We start from the raw sequence: 19,286 nt of genomic DNA on the forward strand, positions 1-19,286 counted from the left end.
GAGAAGCCTCAAAATCTGTATCTGGCCCTCAGTTTGGGGACTAGAATTAGATTTCTCTGTGCGTGGAACTCTGCAGCAGGACTGTATCACAAGTTAGTTTGGGGAATGCACAGTGGGGTGCGAGGGCATCATGAATGAAGCTGCAAGGATTCCAGGTTCTCATGAAGTTTGGGTCCCTACGGGGGGCTCTCTGTTGTTTCCTGCAGGATCTCCAAACAAGGCCTTGCCACCGCAGTTCATGTCTCCAAATGAGAAAGTTGTGTACGAACTGGAAGCAGGTAAATTCCAACACTCGCTGCCTGAAATTGCTGACACCCTGACTGTGGGTCAGGGAGACCCAGCCAGGCACAGGAACTCTCCCCTTCTGCCGCATCCCCAGTGCTTTCCCTCGCAGAGCACACGAGCTGCCACAAATTGCCTGGCAGACAGTGTGGGATGCCAGTTCCCGATGCCAGAATAGGAAAGCACAGCTTTAAAAGTTGATTTTTTGCAAGCATAAATAAAGACAGATATTCAGGCATGGAGATGCAGGATTGCAGCTGCAGAAGCAGATGAAATGGGAACACTGAGCTTCTTAGGAAAATTCCTGTAGGACCTTCTCTTGGCCCTGGCCCTGGCTGTGGTTTGCTCCCACCCTCCCTCATTTACCCCCATAGTGGCTTCAGCCTTCTATCCACTTCTTGCTTCCTAATTAGTGACAGCTCTCCTTCTGCTGGCCTCTGAGTGTTGGGTAATGGAGTACCACGCCCCTTCCCCAAACCCTTCCCCCACTCCATCGGTTTCAACTCATAGCTCTTTGGAGCAATTCCCTATATTGAATGGATTGTGTGCCATTATGCTGCTTAATAAATGTCGTGCCAATGATGATGATTAGCCTCAGAATCTTCACTTTAAAGTACAGCTTTTAAGGCTCAGAAGGTCAGACTTCTTCAGTAATGGCTTTGTAAGAAAAAATCACTAATGTGCTGATCACAAAGATATTCACACTCCCAAGTCTGATCTTGAGCAGAAGTCAAATTCCTGAAGAAGTGTTTCCACATCAAAATGCTTTTGTGGAGCTCAATCCTTCGCTTTTTGGCATCTTCCCCCTGTGCAGTGGGGATGATTAACACTGCCTGGCTTTCCAAGGAAGTGGTTGGCATGGAGCTTCTCCCTTTGGGTGGGTCACTTTGTGAAGTCAAAGAATTTGTAACACATTTGAGAAGGCAGGATATTTTTTTCTGTTTATGCGTCTGTCACAAATCATCATGTCCGAGACATTAAAGTGTTACTAGATGTCAGAAAGTGGATGCCTCATTCCCTCCTGAAGGGAGGCAGAGCTCAGGCTGGTAGGATCCCTGGATAGCACAAAATAAGGGTGGCGCTGTTCCTGTTTTGCAATACCTCACAGTTGGTCCTTTCTTTTCAGGAGATGACCTTATCCTGCCCTGTGAGGTTTTCTTCACCTTCCTGAAGGACTCCCGGACTGAGGTGTGGTGGACCATAGATGGAAAAAACACAGATGACATCACAGACCCCAAGATAAAAGTCACACAAAGGTAACGGAAAATGTGAATCTTCATTTGAATCTAATCCTCTATTGGGTCCTGCAGAGGGGTGCAGCTATAGGCATGTGACAGTCCCAGGGGAGCGTGGAGTCCCCTGCTTCCCTGTTAATCAGAAACCCCCGTGTCTACACCATGCTGTGATGAGCACCAGGAGCTCTAAGGAGAAGGCCTCCAGACCCAGACAGTTTCATATATTACAGAAGGATTTGAGGGAGCTTTGTTATCCAGTTCACATCATCATGGGTGATGATCTTATGTTGTCTCTTGTCTGTGTCTTTGACCCTGTGGTCTGCTTTACCAGCGGGGGAGTGGATGTTGCTTGTTAGTCATCTTTATAGGCTTTTCTGAGCTTCTGTGGCCACCTTTGATGGGGCTTTCTTTCCCATTTATAAATGAGTCAGCTAAGACTGTATCTACCACATCAGCGCTATGATGCTCCTCATTCCACTGCTATAGGAGTAAAGAAGTTTCAACTAATCAGTCTTATTCTTATCTGTCTTTAGATAAGAAGATTTTGTTCAGGACCTGGTAGTGCTGCCAGTAGCTGGTGCCATTGTGGGACTTCTGAAACAGGGGCAGACAATTATATTTAGAGGAATGTTCCAAAATAGCATAAATGATAAAAATGTTTCAAGAAAACAGAGGCTGAAAACAAAAATGTAGTATTATATGTAGTTTTGATTAGGAGGAATAAGGATTCAGTTACATGAAGGACCCAAACAAGGATCAAAGTCCCATTTGCTGGATACTGAATTACAAGTGGAAGGAAGTCACTGCCCCAGTTGATTTGCAAACCAGTGTAGAAAAAGGAAAGGCAAAAGGAAATACTGTATCCCCAATTTTGCAGATGGTCAATTCAGGCAGAGAGAGACAAAGTGACTCATCCAGGATTGCATGGGGAATGTGATGTGAGCTCTGAATCTTGAGTTCCTGAGATGATCTTGTTTTATAGGCAAGAACTTCCATTTTCTCTAAAAGGCAATGTGACACAGCTGCAATGAGAAAATTCTGAGTGGTAAAATAATTATTAAGGGAAATCAGATAAAGGAATGGCTGCAGCTGTATTAAAATCTGAAGTGTGTATTGATTTATAAATATCAGTTTATGTGTTTTGGTCTTTTTAAAGAAAGAGAGTATATCAGGGAAAGGAATATCTTCCACTAAGAACTTGCTGCAGTTTCACATATGTAATGCTCTAGTTTTTCTTTTACAGTGAAATTACTAGAGATTTTGAAGACAAAACTGTCATAAGGACTCTAACAGTTGCAAAGGCCACACCAGAGGAGTTAAAACGGAATTATACTTGCTATGCCAGGAATGCCAAAGGCGAGGACCAGAGCCAGGCCATAGTGCACATGAAAGGTAAAGTACTTGCAGAGCCTGGGTGTGAAGTGAGGTGTTCTCAGTGGGGGCTGTTGGTCCTGCCTTGAGCCTTGCCCTGCAAAACAGTAAGGGGACAAAGAATTCCATCAGGACTTTTTGCCTAACACAGTCTGTTCTGTACACACTGCTGCATCACTGCTGTCATACTGCAGTACTTCTTCCAGACGGGGTACCGTGGTCAAGTGCCTGGGAGGAAAGAGGGGTGGATAGGTCTTCATTCTCTCCATGTAACACAACTGAAGCAGACCTGGGGGGAGACAGGCTGCTTGAAATGATTTCAGGTTACTTTGACTGGGTGAGGGTTTTGCGTGACACAACAGCTACCAGTTGCATCCTCGAGAAGGCACGGGGCACCCGCTGGCATGGCTCAGGGAACGAGATGGTCAAACCATGGTGCTCTGTGGTTTACTCCCTGCTGTGATGATGCTTCAGTCTAGATACAGCCACCTCAGCCTGGATGGTGTGGACTGATTTAGCTCTGTTCAGTGTGGGTTTTTCCTACATCTTTTTTTCATCAAAGATTTTGTTCCTGTTTCCCAGACCCACCTCTCAGCAATAAAGGCTATGTGAGGTTTCCTGGTTAAGGTGGATCTTTCTGCCTCCTTATCAACCTCATCTAGAGCTTCAACATCTGCTTTTACTGTAAGTCAGACCTCCCCTCTCCCATAAGGAATGCTGCCCTGCCTTGTGTGGGTCATGTCAGACACCTTCTTCCCCCTACTCTGCCCTACGAGCATGGGAAGGCTCACACAAGTTTTTACTGGAAGATCTTTTTTTCTTTCTTCTTGATACTTGTCCTCCCTCTTTTTTAGTCCCATTCCTTTGAGACAAACCTCTCCTGAATTGTTGGAAAGGAACAATAGATCAAACACATAAGTGAGAAAGGCCAAAACTATCTGCCAGTGTGTTCATACTCCATACATAATTCTTTTGGGGTGATAATGTTTGTACATGTAGCAGAAGTGAATCTAAAATACTCAGATTCTTTCTCTATATAAGAATGCCTAAATGCTGTTCTCTAGTGGACTCATGTGTACCATCCTCTCTCTTCCTTCCCCATCTTGCTTCTGAATAGTTGACTGGGTTTTCTCTGAGCAGACGTGGTTACCCACAACCCCTTCTTCATGCTCTGTTCCACAGAAAAATCCAAGAACAATCCCTGGCTGCTGCTGGCAGAGCTACCTTAAACTAAGCTCACTGCAGCCCATCCTACTGTGCATAGGAACATTAAGAATGCCTGAACCTGACCCCTCAGCACTTATCTTCGAGTTTTTAGCAAGTGGCTATATATGTTGGCTCCAACTCTTTCATTACATTAAGTTACATACATTTCTTGCTTTTTCTGGATTATTTCCCTCTCCTTCTCATGTACTTCAGCTGCTCATCACTTAATGAAAGTTGATAAATTCTTTCCATTTTATTTTTTGTATTTCACTTTTATTAGAAACTTATTAAATATTGGAATTTGGTGGTGTTTCCACTCCCTACTGTTCTTCCATTGTGCAGTTTGCCACTGTGCACGTCAACTGCCACCTGGAGAGTTGCCCAGGGATACAGTGAGAAGAGTTATTTTCTGTCCTTAATACAAAAAAGCAGCAGTGGTGTGACAGACAGTGTATGAGTTGGAGGGGGCCTGTGATGTTCTGGCTTGATGTCCACAGGTTGTCCTATTTGTTTGTAAGCATTTCAACTTTTCTTTAATGAACTCTGATTCTTCTTTCCTGGTAGAAAACGATCAGGCCATGGCTAGTTATATCCTTGCTGTCAGTCTGGTACAAGCCACAAGACCTTTGTCTGTTTGATGGAGAGCAAAAATAGTAGCCATTGCCTTTATTTTGCTGCAGATGAACTTTATCTGGCTGTCCTAGAAGTAAGTGTAGTTGTGTTGCCCCAAGAGTGTGTATACTGCTGAGAAGGTCATGTTCATGAGCTGGTTTTGGACTATGAAGGTTTTTTTCCATCAACAGGTCATTCTACCATCTGGCTGCTCCCAGGATCTTGCTTAGAGACAGAAATCCAGCCTGTGCTATGACTTGCTCTGCCAGCTCAACTAGACCTAATAACTGAGAATGGGCTCTCCAGGGTGGGCAGCTATCGTGTGTCCTGCTAGAGAGCCTTGCCTTAGCCACCTTACTCTGAAGGGCCAACTTGGCTCCTGGCTGCTCCTTTGTGGTGTTTGGCTGCATGTGACACAAACTTGTTCCTGCCTAGCTGAAGGCCCAATCTGTTTTTAAACCTGACCCTCTCTTTCTTTTTGGACCCAGCTGTAGCACCGAAGTACACCGTGGAGCTGGCCTGTGGACTGGGGGCAACCATCCTGCTCGTTGTGGTGCTGATTGTCGTCTATCACGTGTATTGGCTTGAAATGGTCCTCTTCTATCGGGCTCATTTTGGAACAGATGAAACCATTCTAGGTAAGATATTAAAGAGTTTTCGTTTATTTTATCCTGCTGCAGACCAGGCCCTTCATTTTCATACAGGAATTTTCCTATAAGCTATTTTTAACCCTCTTCAGAGCATAATGACATTTTGACCTTCCATTTCTATACCTACATTCAATTGTGTGAGTCATTGTAGAGTAAGAGGAGTCAGGCTTGGGTCAAGGGAAAGGAGAGAGAAGTCCTCTATATTCTCTGCTGAGGTGAAGCTTGGACATGTCGGGCTCCCTGGGGCACTGCCCTGCTGATGGCTGGCTGTTTCATCCAATCTAGACAGTAAAGACAAGTCACCAGGTTTCTCTGGTGACTCTGTGTAAGAATACATGATCTGATCCAGAGTGATCCGCTTTAAAATGCAGGAAGGCATCCAAAAGGATGCATCTGGAAATCACCCTTCTCTCCTCAGCTTTTCCACAGCTTCCCTGTGTTACTTGGGAGTTCATCGCTAGGGACTCTGAGGTGAGATTTCTTCCTCTGGAGGAGGAGGGTGTTTGAGCCCTTGCAGCTTGGGGTGTGAACCTGCCATGGGGGTGCGGCAGCTCTCGTAGGGTGTAGGCAGGGTGCAAGTCTCTGTCTGGTGGGACTGCTCATGTGGATAGACTGCAATGACAGGGAGCAATGTCAAAGATGTCAAAAGACAAAAGGAGCCTGGACAGAACAGACTGATCATCTTGCTTTGCTTTTCTAACTTCAGCGACCCAGCAGTATCTGAGTATGTGCATGTTCAGGCTGGGTAGTCAAACAGGCAGTGCTGCTCTCTGGTAACTATGGAAATAGATTTGTTTTAACCTGCAGTGCCTGGGCTCAAAGTGAGCCTTCATACCTGCTTTTCCCATGAAGCAAGTCAAAGGCCCAGCATGTGCAGTATCACAGGTGTCTCTTCTGCCATTTGTGTCTCTCTGTGCTCCCAATGCTCAGACGGGAAGGAGTATGACGTGTACGTGTCCTACGCCCGCAACGCGGAGGAGGAGGAATTTGTGCTGCTGACACTGCGGGGAGTCTTGGAGAATGAGTTTGGGTACAAGCTGTGTATCTTCGACAGAGACAGCCTCCCTGGGGGAAGTGAGTATTTCACAGGGGACTGTGCTCCATGCACCTCCTCTCTTTATTGTTCTTTGAGGTATTGGTAGTTTGGAACAGGCCTATTCAGGTTACCTTTTGTTTTTTTCCCCTCATCACTATTAATGAACTCTTTTTGGTATCTTCTTATGTTTTTGCTTCACATGACAGTGTTGCAGATGCTCCTGGCCTCCAAAAAAGCTGTGGTGGGCAAGTGATGGTGGTTGGTTGTTTCAGTTGCTCTCTCCAGGACTGATGTGCAGGAGTGGTTGTTCTATCAACATGGGGAACCAGACAACTGACCTTCATGCAAGCCCTCTGAGCTGCCTTAAAAAAGGGGATAAAGTCAAGGCTAGAAGAAAAGAAGCAGGGCAAGTGTTACACTGGACCAGACTGGTAGCTCACAGAGGGTAATGGTGAATGCCTGTAAAAAGCAGGAGTGTCTGCTTCAGGAAGGTGTGGAGAGCACCATGCCAAAATCAGTGAGAAGATAACATGCCTCCCACTCACCCTCATTAATTAAGGAGTTTGTGTCTAATATGACATACAATTAAGCTACTATAATTAAAAGTACTTTGTTGCAGGTAGTGGGACTATCTCTTCAGTAAGATGTAGTCTTTTTTCCCTGTTTTGAGCTAAATCATATAAAGTTCTGGACATAGTGTCTGCTTCAGGGATGCAGGGAATCAAGAATAGAAGTCTCTGAAACTCCCCAGATAAGTATACCTTCACACAGGTGCCACAGCAAGGGCACAAATCTAGCCAACACTCTCTATTTTCAGTGTCCTGGGGGCTCAGTAGGCTGTGTGACCCCTGATGCCTATTAAAAGTTCAGTCTGAACTTCTGCCAGTGCAGACCACCCTACTTTGAATTCATGGCCTTTGGGTCAGGACCCCACTGATGACAGAACCCATACTGAGAAAGTCCATTGGGGTCCCTTTTGGAAAGGACAGGAGGGACTGCTGGAGTCTCAGCCCAACTGTGTGGCAAAGGGAGCAGAATCAGTCGGGAGACTGTTATCTTTATCTCCTAGATGCTTGCTAGGATCTAGGAGCACCTCAAAGTTTGGAGATAAATGAGTAAGTTTGCCTTGGGGGACCTGGAGACAGATGCAATCCTGGTGCTGTTCCTTCTAGAGAGAGCCTGGATGACATGGCAGGGAACCTTCCAGGCTCAATTTGCTTGATGCAGTGTCAGACTCAGAACAGGTTTGCTCTGAGCTGTTCTCACCAGATGTCCTTCTTCCTCCTGTTCCCTCTGCCGCTTCTTGCCATCCTTCCCCTTTCGCTTTGGAGGGTGTCATTTTCCTCCCACCACAGCTCTCCTGGGCTCTCTCTCCCTCACCCTTACCCCCGAACACTCCCATCTCTGCCCCTCGTGCCAGTCACTGTCAACCTCAAGCCAGTGCCAGCCCTCTGGAGCACTGCTGGAGTGGCTTGTCACCACGCTGCCGTTCGCGATGCTGCTGGGGCTTCCCAGCTTCTTAGCCAGGATTTGACTAATCTTCTTGGGAAAGCACGGCAGGCCAGGAAATAGCTTTTGGCAGCTGATGTCATGCCTCCAGAGTGTGCATCTGTGTCATGGTTAGAGTTATGTTGTCCTTGATGAAGAAACAGTGGGGGATGGATTATCCTGCGAGTTAGCTGACAGGAACTAATCAAACGTGCTTGACAGCTAAATGAAGTTGCCTGTCAGCATTACTTTATTCTCCATTGTAATTTCTGACCAGTCAAGAGCGTTCCCTTGTAAATGAAGTGTGGGAGATCCTGCAGCAGAGAGTACAAGCGCTGAGATTCACACTTACAAGGGATTTTCACATTAATTACAGGAGGGTGCCTAAGGACAGTCTACCTGCAGATATTAGAATATTAAAGAGGATCCACAGTTACCATGACATGTTCCTTCCTTGGGGGATGTTATTTTTGGGACATTTCACTAAAAGGCCTCAGAATAGTTTACTTTTATGTTCTAAAAATGCTCTAATCTGCTTTCATAGATGACAGCAATGGGAACAGATGGATGAGTAACAGGAGTTAGGATGGTAGTACTACCAAAGCAGGAGGACACTCAGAGAGGGTGTAGACGTGTAGATACATATTGTGTGTGTTTGGTGTGGAGAAACTGAGGCAAGAGGAGTGAAAGGAATATCCAGAGTCATTCTGGACATCTGCCAGAGGAGGATGTAAACATAGGCATTCAAGCTTCCTGATACCTCTTCAAGCTGAGTTTTTCCCTTGAGGTCATGTGTCATTCAGCTGCCAATTTCCCTGCTTTGCTCCAGAAAGCCTCTTTTCACCTCTCTCTATGAGATCAGCAGCCCTCTTGGCCACAAGGCATCCTCATAGCATTGTCTGGTGTCACAGACATGTGGTACCATGCCTTTTAGATGTAGCTCTCTTGGGCATCTCCACATAGCACAGGGAGGAGGAAATGCATCTCCAGGCAGTCTGAGGCTGGGAGTACAAGATGTCACTGTGTGGGGAAGTGGGTACAAGCCATGGTGTAGGAGATCCTACCTAGAGTCACTTGCAGGGTTGGGAAGCACCAGCGTAGTCTCTAGAGAGGGCCTCCAGAGTGTTTTACTGTCCCCTTCAAGAGACACTTGGTGTCACACTAGCAGCTCAGCAGCATGTTCTTGGGCATCACTAACGACCTCAATGTTTCTTTCTCCCAGTTGTCACAGACGAAACCCTGAGCTTCATCCAGAAAAGCCGACGTCTGCTTGTTGTCCTGAGTCCCAACTACGTCTTGCAGGGGACACAGGCCCTGCTGGAGCTCAAAGCTGGTCTAGAGAATATGGCCTCCAAGGGCAACATCAAAGTCATTCTAGTGCAGTACAAAGCCATCAAGAAGAGCAAAGTGAAGGAGCTGAAGCGGGCCCAGGCGGCCTTGACTGTCATTAAATGGAAAGGCGAGAAATCCAAGTACCCAAAGGGCAGGTTCTGGAAGCAGCTGCAGGTGGAAATTCCAGTGAAAAAAATTAGCAGGAGTTTGAGTCTTGATGGGTTGACGCATATCCCTGAAAAATGTTTGACACCATCAGAAAACAAACCAAAACAAACCCACAAGTTATACCAGGGAGTGGGAAGGAGCTCAGGGTTTTTTCCATGAAGGACCATGTCCCAACCTTTTTGGAAGATTGTCATGTTTTCCATGCAGTTTTGTATTGCTCTGGCAGTAGAGGGACCAAAGATGTAAACATATCCTCTCTGCAAATGTATGTTTTTGTTATCAACCACACAAGCCCTGGGCTTAAGGTCTAAATTTGAGCTGTACAGATGTGATGCATCCAGCACCTTGTGATGGTGTGGTATTTGTATAGGCCAGTACTCCTAGATCCAGTTCCTATGGGACCTTCATTAGCATCCAGGACAGAGCTCCTTTCCTCTCCTAAGTGACTTCACTCCTTTGTGTTCCTTGGTCCCTCTTACAGGGGCCAAGGAACAGTTTGAAAAGTGGCTCCAGCTCTATAATCTGAATCACTGTGGGATCACAGACTTCTGCTTCAGTGGGGGGAGCATAGACTCTTGAGGCTCCTCATCTTTGCTCCCCACATTTCTGTTGAAGGTGCATTCAAATAGTTTGGCAATGGGGAATGGCTTTTACAAAACATTAACCCCCCCTCCCGCAACACTCTGCTGGGTGATATTTGTATTGTAGCACTTCTAGTAACAAGTGGTCAATCTCTGGGACTCTGTGGTCTCATGAGTACACCAGATCATTCAGAGCTGTAATGCTTGTAATCCAGGGGAAATCTCTCATTAGTACAGGCCATGGAGCATATCTGAGAGATGTTTCTTGTAGAGTAAACTCAGGGACTTCACAAGCACTACAAGGAACCCCAGTGTACTACTGAACCTGCCTACTGCCTCTGCCACTGGCTGGGGGACAGCATCATGCAAGGTACTGCCGAGGCCTCTGGGATGACACTGGATATATATCCGACTCACCAGGAGGCCCTACAAACTTATTTGAACTTACTAAAAGCTACTTGCTCTGTCCAGCTGGATAAGACTATGAGGACAGGCTTAGAGAGCTGGGATTGTTCAGCCTGGAGAAGAGAAGGCTTCAGGGAGACCTTATTGTGGCCTTTCAATACTTAAAGGGGGCTGATAAGAAAAGTAGGGACAGACTTTTTAGTAGGGCCTGGTGCAACAGGACAAGGGGTAACAGTTTTAAATTAAAAGGGGGTGGATTCGGACCATATTGAAGGAGGACATTTTTTACAACGAGGGTGGTAAAATGCTGGCACAGGTTGGCCAGGGAGGTGATGGATGCCCCATTCCTGGAAAGAGTCACAATCAGGTTGACAGGCCTATAAGCAACCTGATTGAGTTGAAGATGTCTCTGCTTATTGCAGGGGGATTGGACTAGATGGCCTTTACAGGTCCTTTCCAACCCAAACTATTCTATGATTCTGTGAAGAATCTGTCTTCTGTGCCTGTTTGTGAACACCATCACCATTTCTAATTCAGGACTCAGGTTTAAACTTGCTTTACAAAGCAAGTCTCCCCCTATCTTGTTTCCAGCCCAGAGTTGCAGAACAGAGGATGTGTCTCAGGTTCTGTAACCTTTGCACAAAATGGAAACACAAAAAACCACTGTGTACCAGTCCTTGCTTCAGTGGCAGGCAGCAGGAAAGGATCTGGTGAGCTAACCCCCAGCAACAGGCTTTTAAGACAGAAGAGGGGTGTGTCCCTTTCCTTGTAGGAGAGACCAAAGCACAGTGGGACCCCAGCATTGACTGGTGCTATGGCTCACAATGTTTTCAAATAAAACTGCAAACTGGGGGTGTCTCCATACTCCTGTAGCTCCCAGTGCAAGGACCTGCCCACTTTCAGTATTATACACACCAAGTGCATGCTTATTTTTTATTGATAATGGTTGATGCTGAGTCACCTTTGACTCATGTATTCACTCTGGTGTTCAGGGGGTGAAGCATATGCATTCATAATGGCATTAAAAACCACTACAATTTGGTGTCTACGCACTACTCACCCAGCTGAGAAGGTTTAAGGGCATCCCAATAAAAAGCCCAGCCTTAAAGATTCAGGACTGAATCCTGGCATCAGGGAAACCCCTTGCCCTTAGCATTTTATGATTAATAATGTTATTCCAGGGCTGTGGGGAGCTCTGCCCTTGGTCAGGTACTGTATGCCATAGTTTAGGAATGGTATTTCCCAATTTAATGCTCCCACTGAAACCATGTGCCACTTACTCCTCTCCCCTTCCCCTCCTCCTCCCCCTGCAGCAGGCTGGAGAGAATTGGAGGCACAGAAGGTAAAGATCACAGGCTGAAATAAGAGCATTTTACTGGAAACAGCACGGAGATAAGAAAGCAAACAGTAGCAGCAACAATACTAATGACAGAGGGTACAAGAAATAAATGATTCACATGGAACACCCCTGACAATAGACAATACCTGACCGTTCCCTCCCACCAACCCAGAAGGGACCCCTTCTCCATGAAAGAGGCTCCCTTCCCCTGGCAGTGATGGGAGGTGATACAGAATAACCTCCAGATCCTGGCCATGCCCCTTCCTGGCTACTGCAGAAATTAACCCTGTCCTGGCTGGAACCAGGATGCTACAAATGTGAAACAAATAGAGCTGGTTTTTTACCTTCCTCTTCATCCTCCCCACCCCAAGTAAGCTTTGCTTTAAGCAGATAAAATTGCAGTCAGCTTCACTGGAGGCAGTGGAACTTCTCATCTGCTCATAGGTGCTTAAAAGCTTTATTATGAGCTTTTCTACTGTAGTTGTCTGAGGAGGGACATTTATAAGAGATAGTACCCAAAACCATGCTCAGCTTTGTGAACCCATTGCAACTGTGTCATTTTGCCCAGCTTCACCTTTTTTTTGTGTTTTAAGCATCTCTGTAACCAGCTGCCAGATCTGCAGGCAGAGGGAAAGCCCTGAGGCCAAAGCAGAGCTGTGTTAAGATTCCTAGATGATTTTTAAAAAATTGATTCCAAAATATGCATAAATTAAATTGACATCCCAGACCTCACAACACCACATCTCACTTTGGCTGAGTTACCAAGAGAACTTCTGCTGATGTTTCAGTAAGTCTGATTATTTTAGAAAGTTAAATTCACCTCATATATTTTGCTGATTTTATTCAAAGAGTTTTCCAAATAATTAATAGACCTGAACTTTCTCTGGCACCATTGCACTGGCCTTTGGATACATCTCCGGCACCACTGCAGTGGCCTTTGGTGCCATTGCAACCTGAGAACAGGATTACTGAGAGACATCAGCAGAGCACCCACAAGGTGAAAGGTGTGATGGTCTGGAAGGGACCTGAGAGGTCCAGAGGGAGCAGTGTGGAAGGAATAGCACTGGAGCAGGCTCCACTCCCCCAGGAGCTTTACCACTGGCTTTGCTGGGATCTGTCAGGCCAGGGGTAAAGCCCAGTCTCAGCTATAATGCAGATCTGCAAGCACCTCAGATCCACCTGCCATTTCATTCTAAGCCCCTTGTGGTTTACATTGTGGGATTCTGTCACAGCACATGTCTGAATCAGTTGATTCATTTGAGTTTCTGTGCTCTAACCTAATATTTATGCAATATGCACCTCATGCAAAGTTCCTCATTGTTATTTCGTGGGGAAACAGCGTGGCACAAATTGGAAAAAATATCTCCCCTCCCTGTGCTGTTTGATGTTGTACAGCTGTTCCAGAGTTGTTTTCCCTTCTCTTTTCTGCATGTTTTTGCCTTTGTGTGATTTGGTCTGTGAAGTGTCAGTATTATTTTATTTTGCTTTTCAATAAAACATTTTCACTTTTGCATTTCAGTCCTTGTGCATTTCTCATAAGTACCATCTTCCTCCCCATTATGTCTGCGAAATGCCGTTTAAGAAAGATAATTGTGTGTAGTCCAAGCATCAAGATGACTTGGGACACCTCCTCAGAGGGGGGCATTTTCCTGGCTGTTTCATGTTGTGCCTGCAGAGGCACCTGAGCTACCAGGGCCATGCAAGCAAAAACAGAATGACACACAGCACTGAGGTGTCTCACAGCAGTGAACACACACACAGAAAATCCCTGATCTGAAGAGTGCCTGGCAATCACAAGAAAGAAAGATGGAAAGGAAACATCATCTCTTTGCTTTAGAGATCAAGTCAGAATGTTGAACAGAAATCTTGGAAATCTGCCCAAACCACAGAAATGAAACTCACTCTTAGGCTACTTTGCCCATCGCCTTCCAGGCAGTTGGGTAGAAAAGTTTCAGTCAGCTTCATATTTTCTCATCCAAGCCACTTTCTTGTCTGTTTCCCTTGTTTGCCTGTTAGCAGGTAAGTTGAGAGAGAGCCTAGCACTTCCAGACCACTAGCAAAATGAATACTTGTGACAATCTATGGATTTGGGGTCTATGGGTATGGGACCTAGTTATACTCCTCTGTTATAATCCTCTGGGGTGCATTAGGGAAGACACAAGTAAACCAATGAAAATATTCTGTAACCATTTAGTAAAGGTGGAAGTTTTTGTAGTGTAAAGCAGATAACTAAGTGTATCAAATCCCCAAACTCCTGCAGTGTTATTGCTGCCTGTCCTATCCCGTGCTGTTGGTGTCACTGCGACCTGCACACTGTGAAGTGGCCACTCAGGATTTTTCATGAGCTAGGTAAACATTGTAAACTGAACATCCCAGGGTATCCTGGTCAGAGAAGTCTAAATGCATCCCATTCTCAGAAATAAAATCTATCTTTGGGAATTTGAGCGTCTTCCCCGCCAAAAAGTGTCGAGTCTCAAAAAGTGTTGCCAATTCAAAATTGATAAAACCAGCACTGTCACCTCAATCAAAACATTTCAATTCAACAGCATCAGAGTCATTCATGTTAATTGAGCTTGGACTTTTTGAGCAGGCAGGTAGAATAGGTGACCTCCCAGGGACTGCTCCTGCCTAAATTTCATCATGGTTCTGTGATTCCAGTTTCAAAAAGAAAGACCTTTCAAACCGGCAAAAGATCTTTTTCTTTCACAAAATTTGAAGCCTGGCTGTTTTCAAAATAGATCTCAATCAGTTGCAGAAAGGTTTGAATGAGGTCTGGACTCATTCATTGGACATTGCTGCCAATTCTTTGTGCCTTTGAAATAGGGTGTTAAGAACATGTCACAGCGTTAGGTGACAATTCTGACAGAACTGACTTTATCATCTACTTTTGGTTTCAATGAATCGGTGTTTTCCTGGGTGTGTTGGGGGGAAAGTCCCCCTAGACCTTGTATACCAGAAAAAAACCCCCTCAAAATAATTTTATTTTAATTCCAGTGTTATGTTAAAGAACCAAATAGTACTTTACTTGCTCCGTTAGGATATTACTGTGTCATCATTTTTTCTGTCCCATGTTCTTGGTCTCCAAATAATCTAGTGATAATGAGTTTTACAGCTACTCATACATATTTGAAAAGTGTTTCTCTGTACAATATTAAAATAAGGTTCATCCAGAGGCAACATGGTGGACTTTCTGCTGTGAGATTAGAGACAGCCAAGTGCTGGAAGAATAAGAGGCATTGCCATTGCAGGGATTTTTATTTATATAAAAGACCAGTGTTCTACTGGCAGGGAGAGAGGGAAGTTTCCAGACTGAGGAATGAAGGTTTTAGCATTGTGACAGGGAAGGGAAGCAGCAAGTACCTCTTCTTCCCAGAACAGATCTTTGCAAGACATTCTTACAGGCAGGTTTTTCTCTCTGAATGTGCGAGAATGTTCCCTGTCCTGCCTGAACACCAGCTTGTCCTTGGGTCCCCCCTCATCTCAGGCACCAGCATACACCAGCCAGTGTATGGTTTTTTTAGAGTTTTTACAGTTCTCTTAATCAGCTTGGGTTAATTTGCTGAGTGCCTGAGCCCTATAATTCCCATTGTTTCCACTGCTCACCCGTTAGCCATGACACCTTCAATATGCTTACTGCATCCCAAGCCACAAGTAGAAGTCCAAGGACATCCTTCAGGCTTACTGCTTTTCAACATTCATAATAAAAGAGATGCTGCCCTTGCCTGGCACCATTCCAGCTAAGCATCTTGCTGAGCTTTACAACTTGCAATGAATCGCAAGAAACGTTTTGAAGGATGGTATTTCCACCCCACATGATGGCTAGAGGAACTGATGGAAAGGTTTAAGGCTGACTTTTTTGCTTTCTAAATTTGGAGGTTTCCACTTCTAGGTGAGAGAGCATGACAGAGAAGGAGGTGGGTCTTAGCCTTGGTAGTGTGAGCTGTGGCAAGGTGACGTGATTGCTTCGCTTTGTTTCCCTGATGCAAAGGGCTACTCAAGCTGTGGTCAGGTGGTTCCCAAACAGGACCTGCCCTTTATCAAATGGGAAGGAGTGATGCTGTGTAGAAGTCAGAATACAGCAGTGGCATATCCTGGCTTCTCGTTTACCACTTCTCAAAAACACCCTGCACAGCAAAAATGCTGCCAGCAGGAGTGGGCAACTAGAAAGTCACAGGGCTTGTGCCAGGTTTCCTTCTGTGGGAAGGGGGTTCTGTGCAGGTATGCCACCAAACAGCTTCATTCAGTTTTTATCTCCCCACTCCCTTCTTGTGCACCCCAATTCCTCTGTCCTTGTACTCTTAGATACCACCGAAGCCGTGTTCGACTTCATCCAGAGGAGCCGCAGGATGATCGTGGTCCTGAGTCCTGATTACTTGACAGAGAAGAGCATCAGTCTCCTGGAGTTCAAGCTGGGCATCATGTGCCAGAACGCCATAGCAACCAAACTTATCGTGGTGGAGTACAGGCCACTGCAGTGCACCCACCCCAGCATCCTCCAGCTGAAGGAGTCTGTCTCCTTCGTCACCTGGAAGGGGGAGAAGTCCAAGCGCTCCGGCTCCCAGTTCTGGAAGGCATTGCGGCTCGCCCTGCCCCTGCGCAGCCTGAGCGCCAGTGCTGGCTGGAATGAGAGCTGTTCCTCCCAGTCAGACATCAGCCTGGATCCCGTCCAGAGGAGAAGGAGCCGGTTGAAAGGGCAGCCTGACCCACGGGGCGCCGCAGCAGTGACTCTCACTCACGGAGCGATGGCCCTGACCCCCGAGTCAAAGGCCAAACACCGAGCTAAGCGCTTCCTGACATGCCGGTGTTGTGGGACCTATTGCAATGACAACAGCAGACTCAAGCACAAGCATCAGGCTGTGGCTGAGCCCAGGTGGGACACTCATCTCTGCAAGCCAGGCTTGGGCAGGCCTGCGGCACAGGGGCTTCAGGGCAGGGGTCGAGCCGAGCCCCCACCAGCACAGGCTCCCGCTCTTGCCCTCTGCCATTACAGCGACCTGTCAAACAACAATGACTTCTATGTACTCTAACCCATGGGCTGACAGCACTGCTGGTGCTGGGCCAGCAAAAGAAACTCACTGCAGCCGCAGGAAATTTTTATCATATCACAGGCTGGCGTGGTGCCATTCAGTGTCAGTCCAGGGCCAGCGTGGAGGACTGCAGCAATATCACTGCTGCTGACCCGAGCCACGGACCCGCAGCCATGCACAGAGCGGTGGCTTGGGGCTTCCTGCCCGGGTCCTTCTGCTGAATTTAAATTGCAGAGTGGAGCTGATAATGTATTTCTCTGGCATTGCTTTTCCCCAGCCGCGGTCGTGTTTGCAGCAGGTTTCCTGCTGGGGTCGGGCGTGGGAGGGAAGGTCCCCAGCTGGAGCCTGGGAGGGAGGGAGCGGGGAGGAGCCATCCTCTGGCAAGTAACCTCTGGAGAAGGGGAGCAAGCCTGCATTTTGCAAAGAATAAAACTTTGCTAATGAGGGTGACAGGAACCCTGCCAGTCCAGTTATCCACTGTGGTTTAAAAGAATTTGGTCAAAAGTTTTAAGACAAGCCCTTTCTCTTCAAATAAAACTGATTTCTTTAACCTGCTGTTGTTAAAAGTGCCATGGGAACTGGTAAATGCTGGAGCCTTGATTACCAGGTGCTTCCTGGAGAAATGGTTTACCCAAGCTGGCTCAGGTCCCCTCCTGTTCCCAGAGCTTCAGTGGAGCCCTAGGCTTGGTCCCTCTCCCAGCTTCACCACATGATGAATTTGTTCTGTTAGTTGAGTGGCCTTTCACACAGCAGGAAAGAAAGCCATTAAAAATCTAGGGAAATCTGATTTTAGAAAAGTTCTTTGAGTAGTCAATGAGCTCAGGGATAGGGCAAGACCTCAAATGCTCACAGAAAACCTCCAGTGCTGAAGCTGAGGGGTCAAAACTCAACCACGCTTCATTAAATAACCAAAAGAGCCTTGAACAGTATCCCTGGGGCTACTATTTCATCAATCTGTTGAGCTGGCTGTCAGCAGTGTTTCCCACTCTTCTTCTGCAATGAAAATTTCATTTCCCTCAATCCACTTTGTATAACAGCTTCTCTCCCCATAGAGGAAGGGTGTTAATCCTGGGAGTCGGCTGCTTCCCTTCAGCTGATGCTCTAGGATGACAGACCTGGTAATATCCTGCATTTGTTTTCTTTCCCTGAGACAAAAAAAAGGTCTCCTTCACCACTCTGGTCAGTCTAATAATTGCCTGCCAAGTTGGCAAGTAATTATATTTCTTCTGCCTTGGAAATATGAACTGAGTCCTTGGGGTACAGGATCTGGTGGCCCCCAGGACAGACCTTTATCTGATGGCCTCAGGTGAAGCCCTAGTGAAATTGCTGGAGCTGTGAGGAAGGAAGGGGCCATGTCTCACTTAGTAGTGCTGAAGTCCAGTTATAATTCACATATCGCTTTCCTTCCCTCAGCAGGCCCTCTTCCCTCTTCCTCACTATTGCCCTGACTTTTTTGATCTTTTCCTTCTGAGATCAAGCACAGCTGACAGCTCTCCTGGTACAAGTCTCTGTGAGCTGAATCCTAACAGCCTGCAACAGACTGAGAAATAGAAACCAAAAACCTGGTGCTGAGTCAGTCTAAATAAAGCAAGGGCAATAAACCCCTACCAGCTCCTAGGAGCTAGACATTCAGACTCTAGAGAACTCTCCAGGTGTGGATTTCTCTCTAATTTTAAGTAGACAAACTGTAAATTGCTTGGAAAAGCTTTGTCCCTACGTGGCCATTTACCAGTGATCAAAGAGAAGAAGCAGGAATGAGATATTTGGAAAGCAAGCTGTTACATTGCAAGATGCTTTGTAAGAAGTAATCAAAATACCATTAAATGGTTAAATGGCTCTAGTTGCTTACAATTAGATGTGGGATGGTACTGTCAGTGAGTCTGGTAGCGCTGAAAAATGCAGCTACAAAATATAAAGAATTTGAAATCAGTCAGCCTCCAGAGTCAACATATTTTGTTATTTGTTGGCATTTAAACAGCTTTTATTTACAGACTCTGTCCTTACTTGAGTATGGTATTGTCTCGGTTGACTACAACAATGCAAAGGTACAGGAAACAACAGCTGGAGCTCCTCACAGAAGTACAGAATGGCCAAATGCAGCCTTTTGGGGTAAACTGTCATCTCTTCATGAAAGAACAAAAGCAAACTGGTAATGGCCATTGCCCCTAGTGCAATTTCCTACCCGCCAAATGGACCCAGGGTCTTGGTTGCTCTTGTAACAAATACTGAGACAAGGTGGATTTCAGTGTGTGCAGAGAATTTTCCCCTCAAGGCCGAGGTCCTGGAGCCCAAGGACTCACCATGTTAAAGGGGATGTCTGAGCAGGGACACAGGGACCAACCCACAGAACCAATTTCCATTGTGTTTGTCCCTCATCCTAAGCAAGATGCTTAGAAAAACCCCCAAGGACCAGCCTGATGTCCTGCTTTAGGACCAGAACAAACTCTTTGCAGAACTGAATTCTGCTCTCTGAAAATCTGTTAACATCTGTTCATGTCCCATCTGACACTGACTGGTGCAGATGGATGTACTCACTGCTCTCTTCTTTGCTACA

At 46.2% G+C, this 19,286-nt stretch overlaps 1 protein-coding gene across 2 annotated transcripts in view; it reads left to right on the forward strand.

Moving 5' to 3' along the window:
* Positions 1-16,732, forward strand: part of IL1RAP (interleukin 1 receptor accessory protein) — a 33,412-nt gene extending 16,680 nt beyond the window's left edge. Inside the window, exons 5-10 of one of the 2 annotated variants that reach the window (XM_029960812.1) lie at positions 207-278; positions 1,409-1,538; positions 2,761-2,909; positions 5,195-5,344; positions 6,287-6,430; positions 16,008-16,732. In XM_029960812.1, the coding sequence (XP_029816672.1) occupies positions 207-278; positions 1,409-1,538; positions 2,761-2,909; positions 5,195-5,344; positions 6,287-6,430; positions 16,008-16,732 (1,370 nt within the window). Of the gene's footprint in view, positions 1-206; positions 279-1,408; positions 1,539-2,760; positions 2,910-5,194; positions 5,345-6,286; positions 6,431-9,102; positions 10,729-16,007 lie in introns of those variants that run through there. The other variant, XM_029960813.1, reaches the window with a different exon arrangement.
* Positions 16,733-19,286: the final 2,554 nt, after the last annotated feature.

This window comes from Manacus vitellinus, unplaced genomic scaffold (genome assembly GCF_001715985.3).
Source record: "Manacus vitellinus isolate BGI_N305 unplaced genomic scaffold, ASM171598v3 scaffold_29_pilon, whole genome shotgun sequence".
Classification (NCBI taxonomy): Eukaryota; Metazoa; Chordata; class Aves; order Passeriformes; family Pipridae; genus Manacus; species Manacus vitellinus.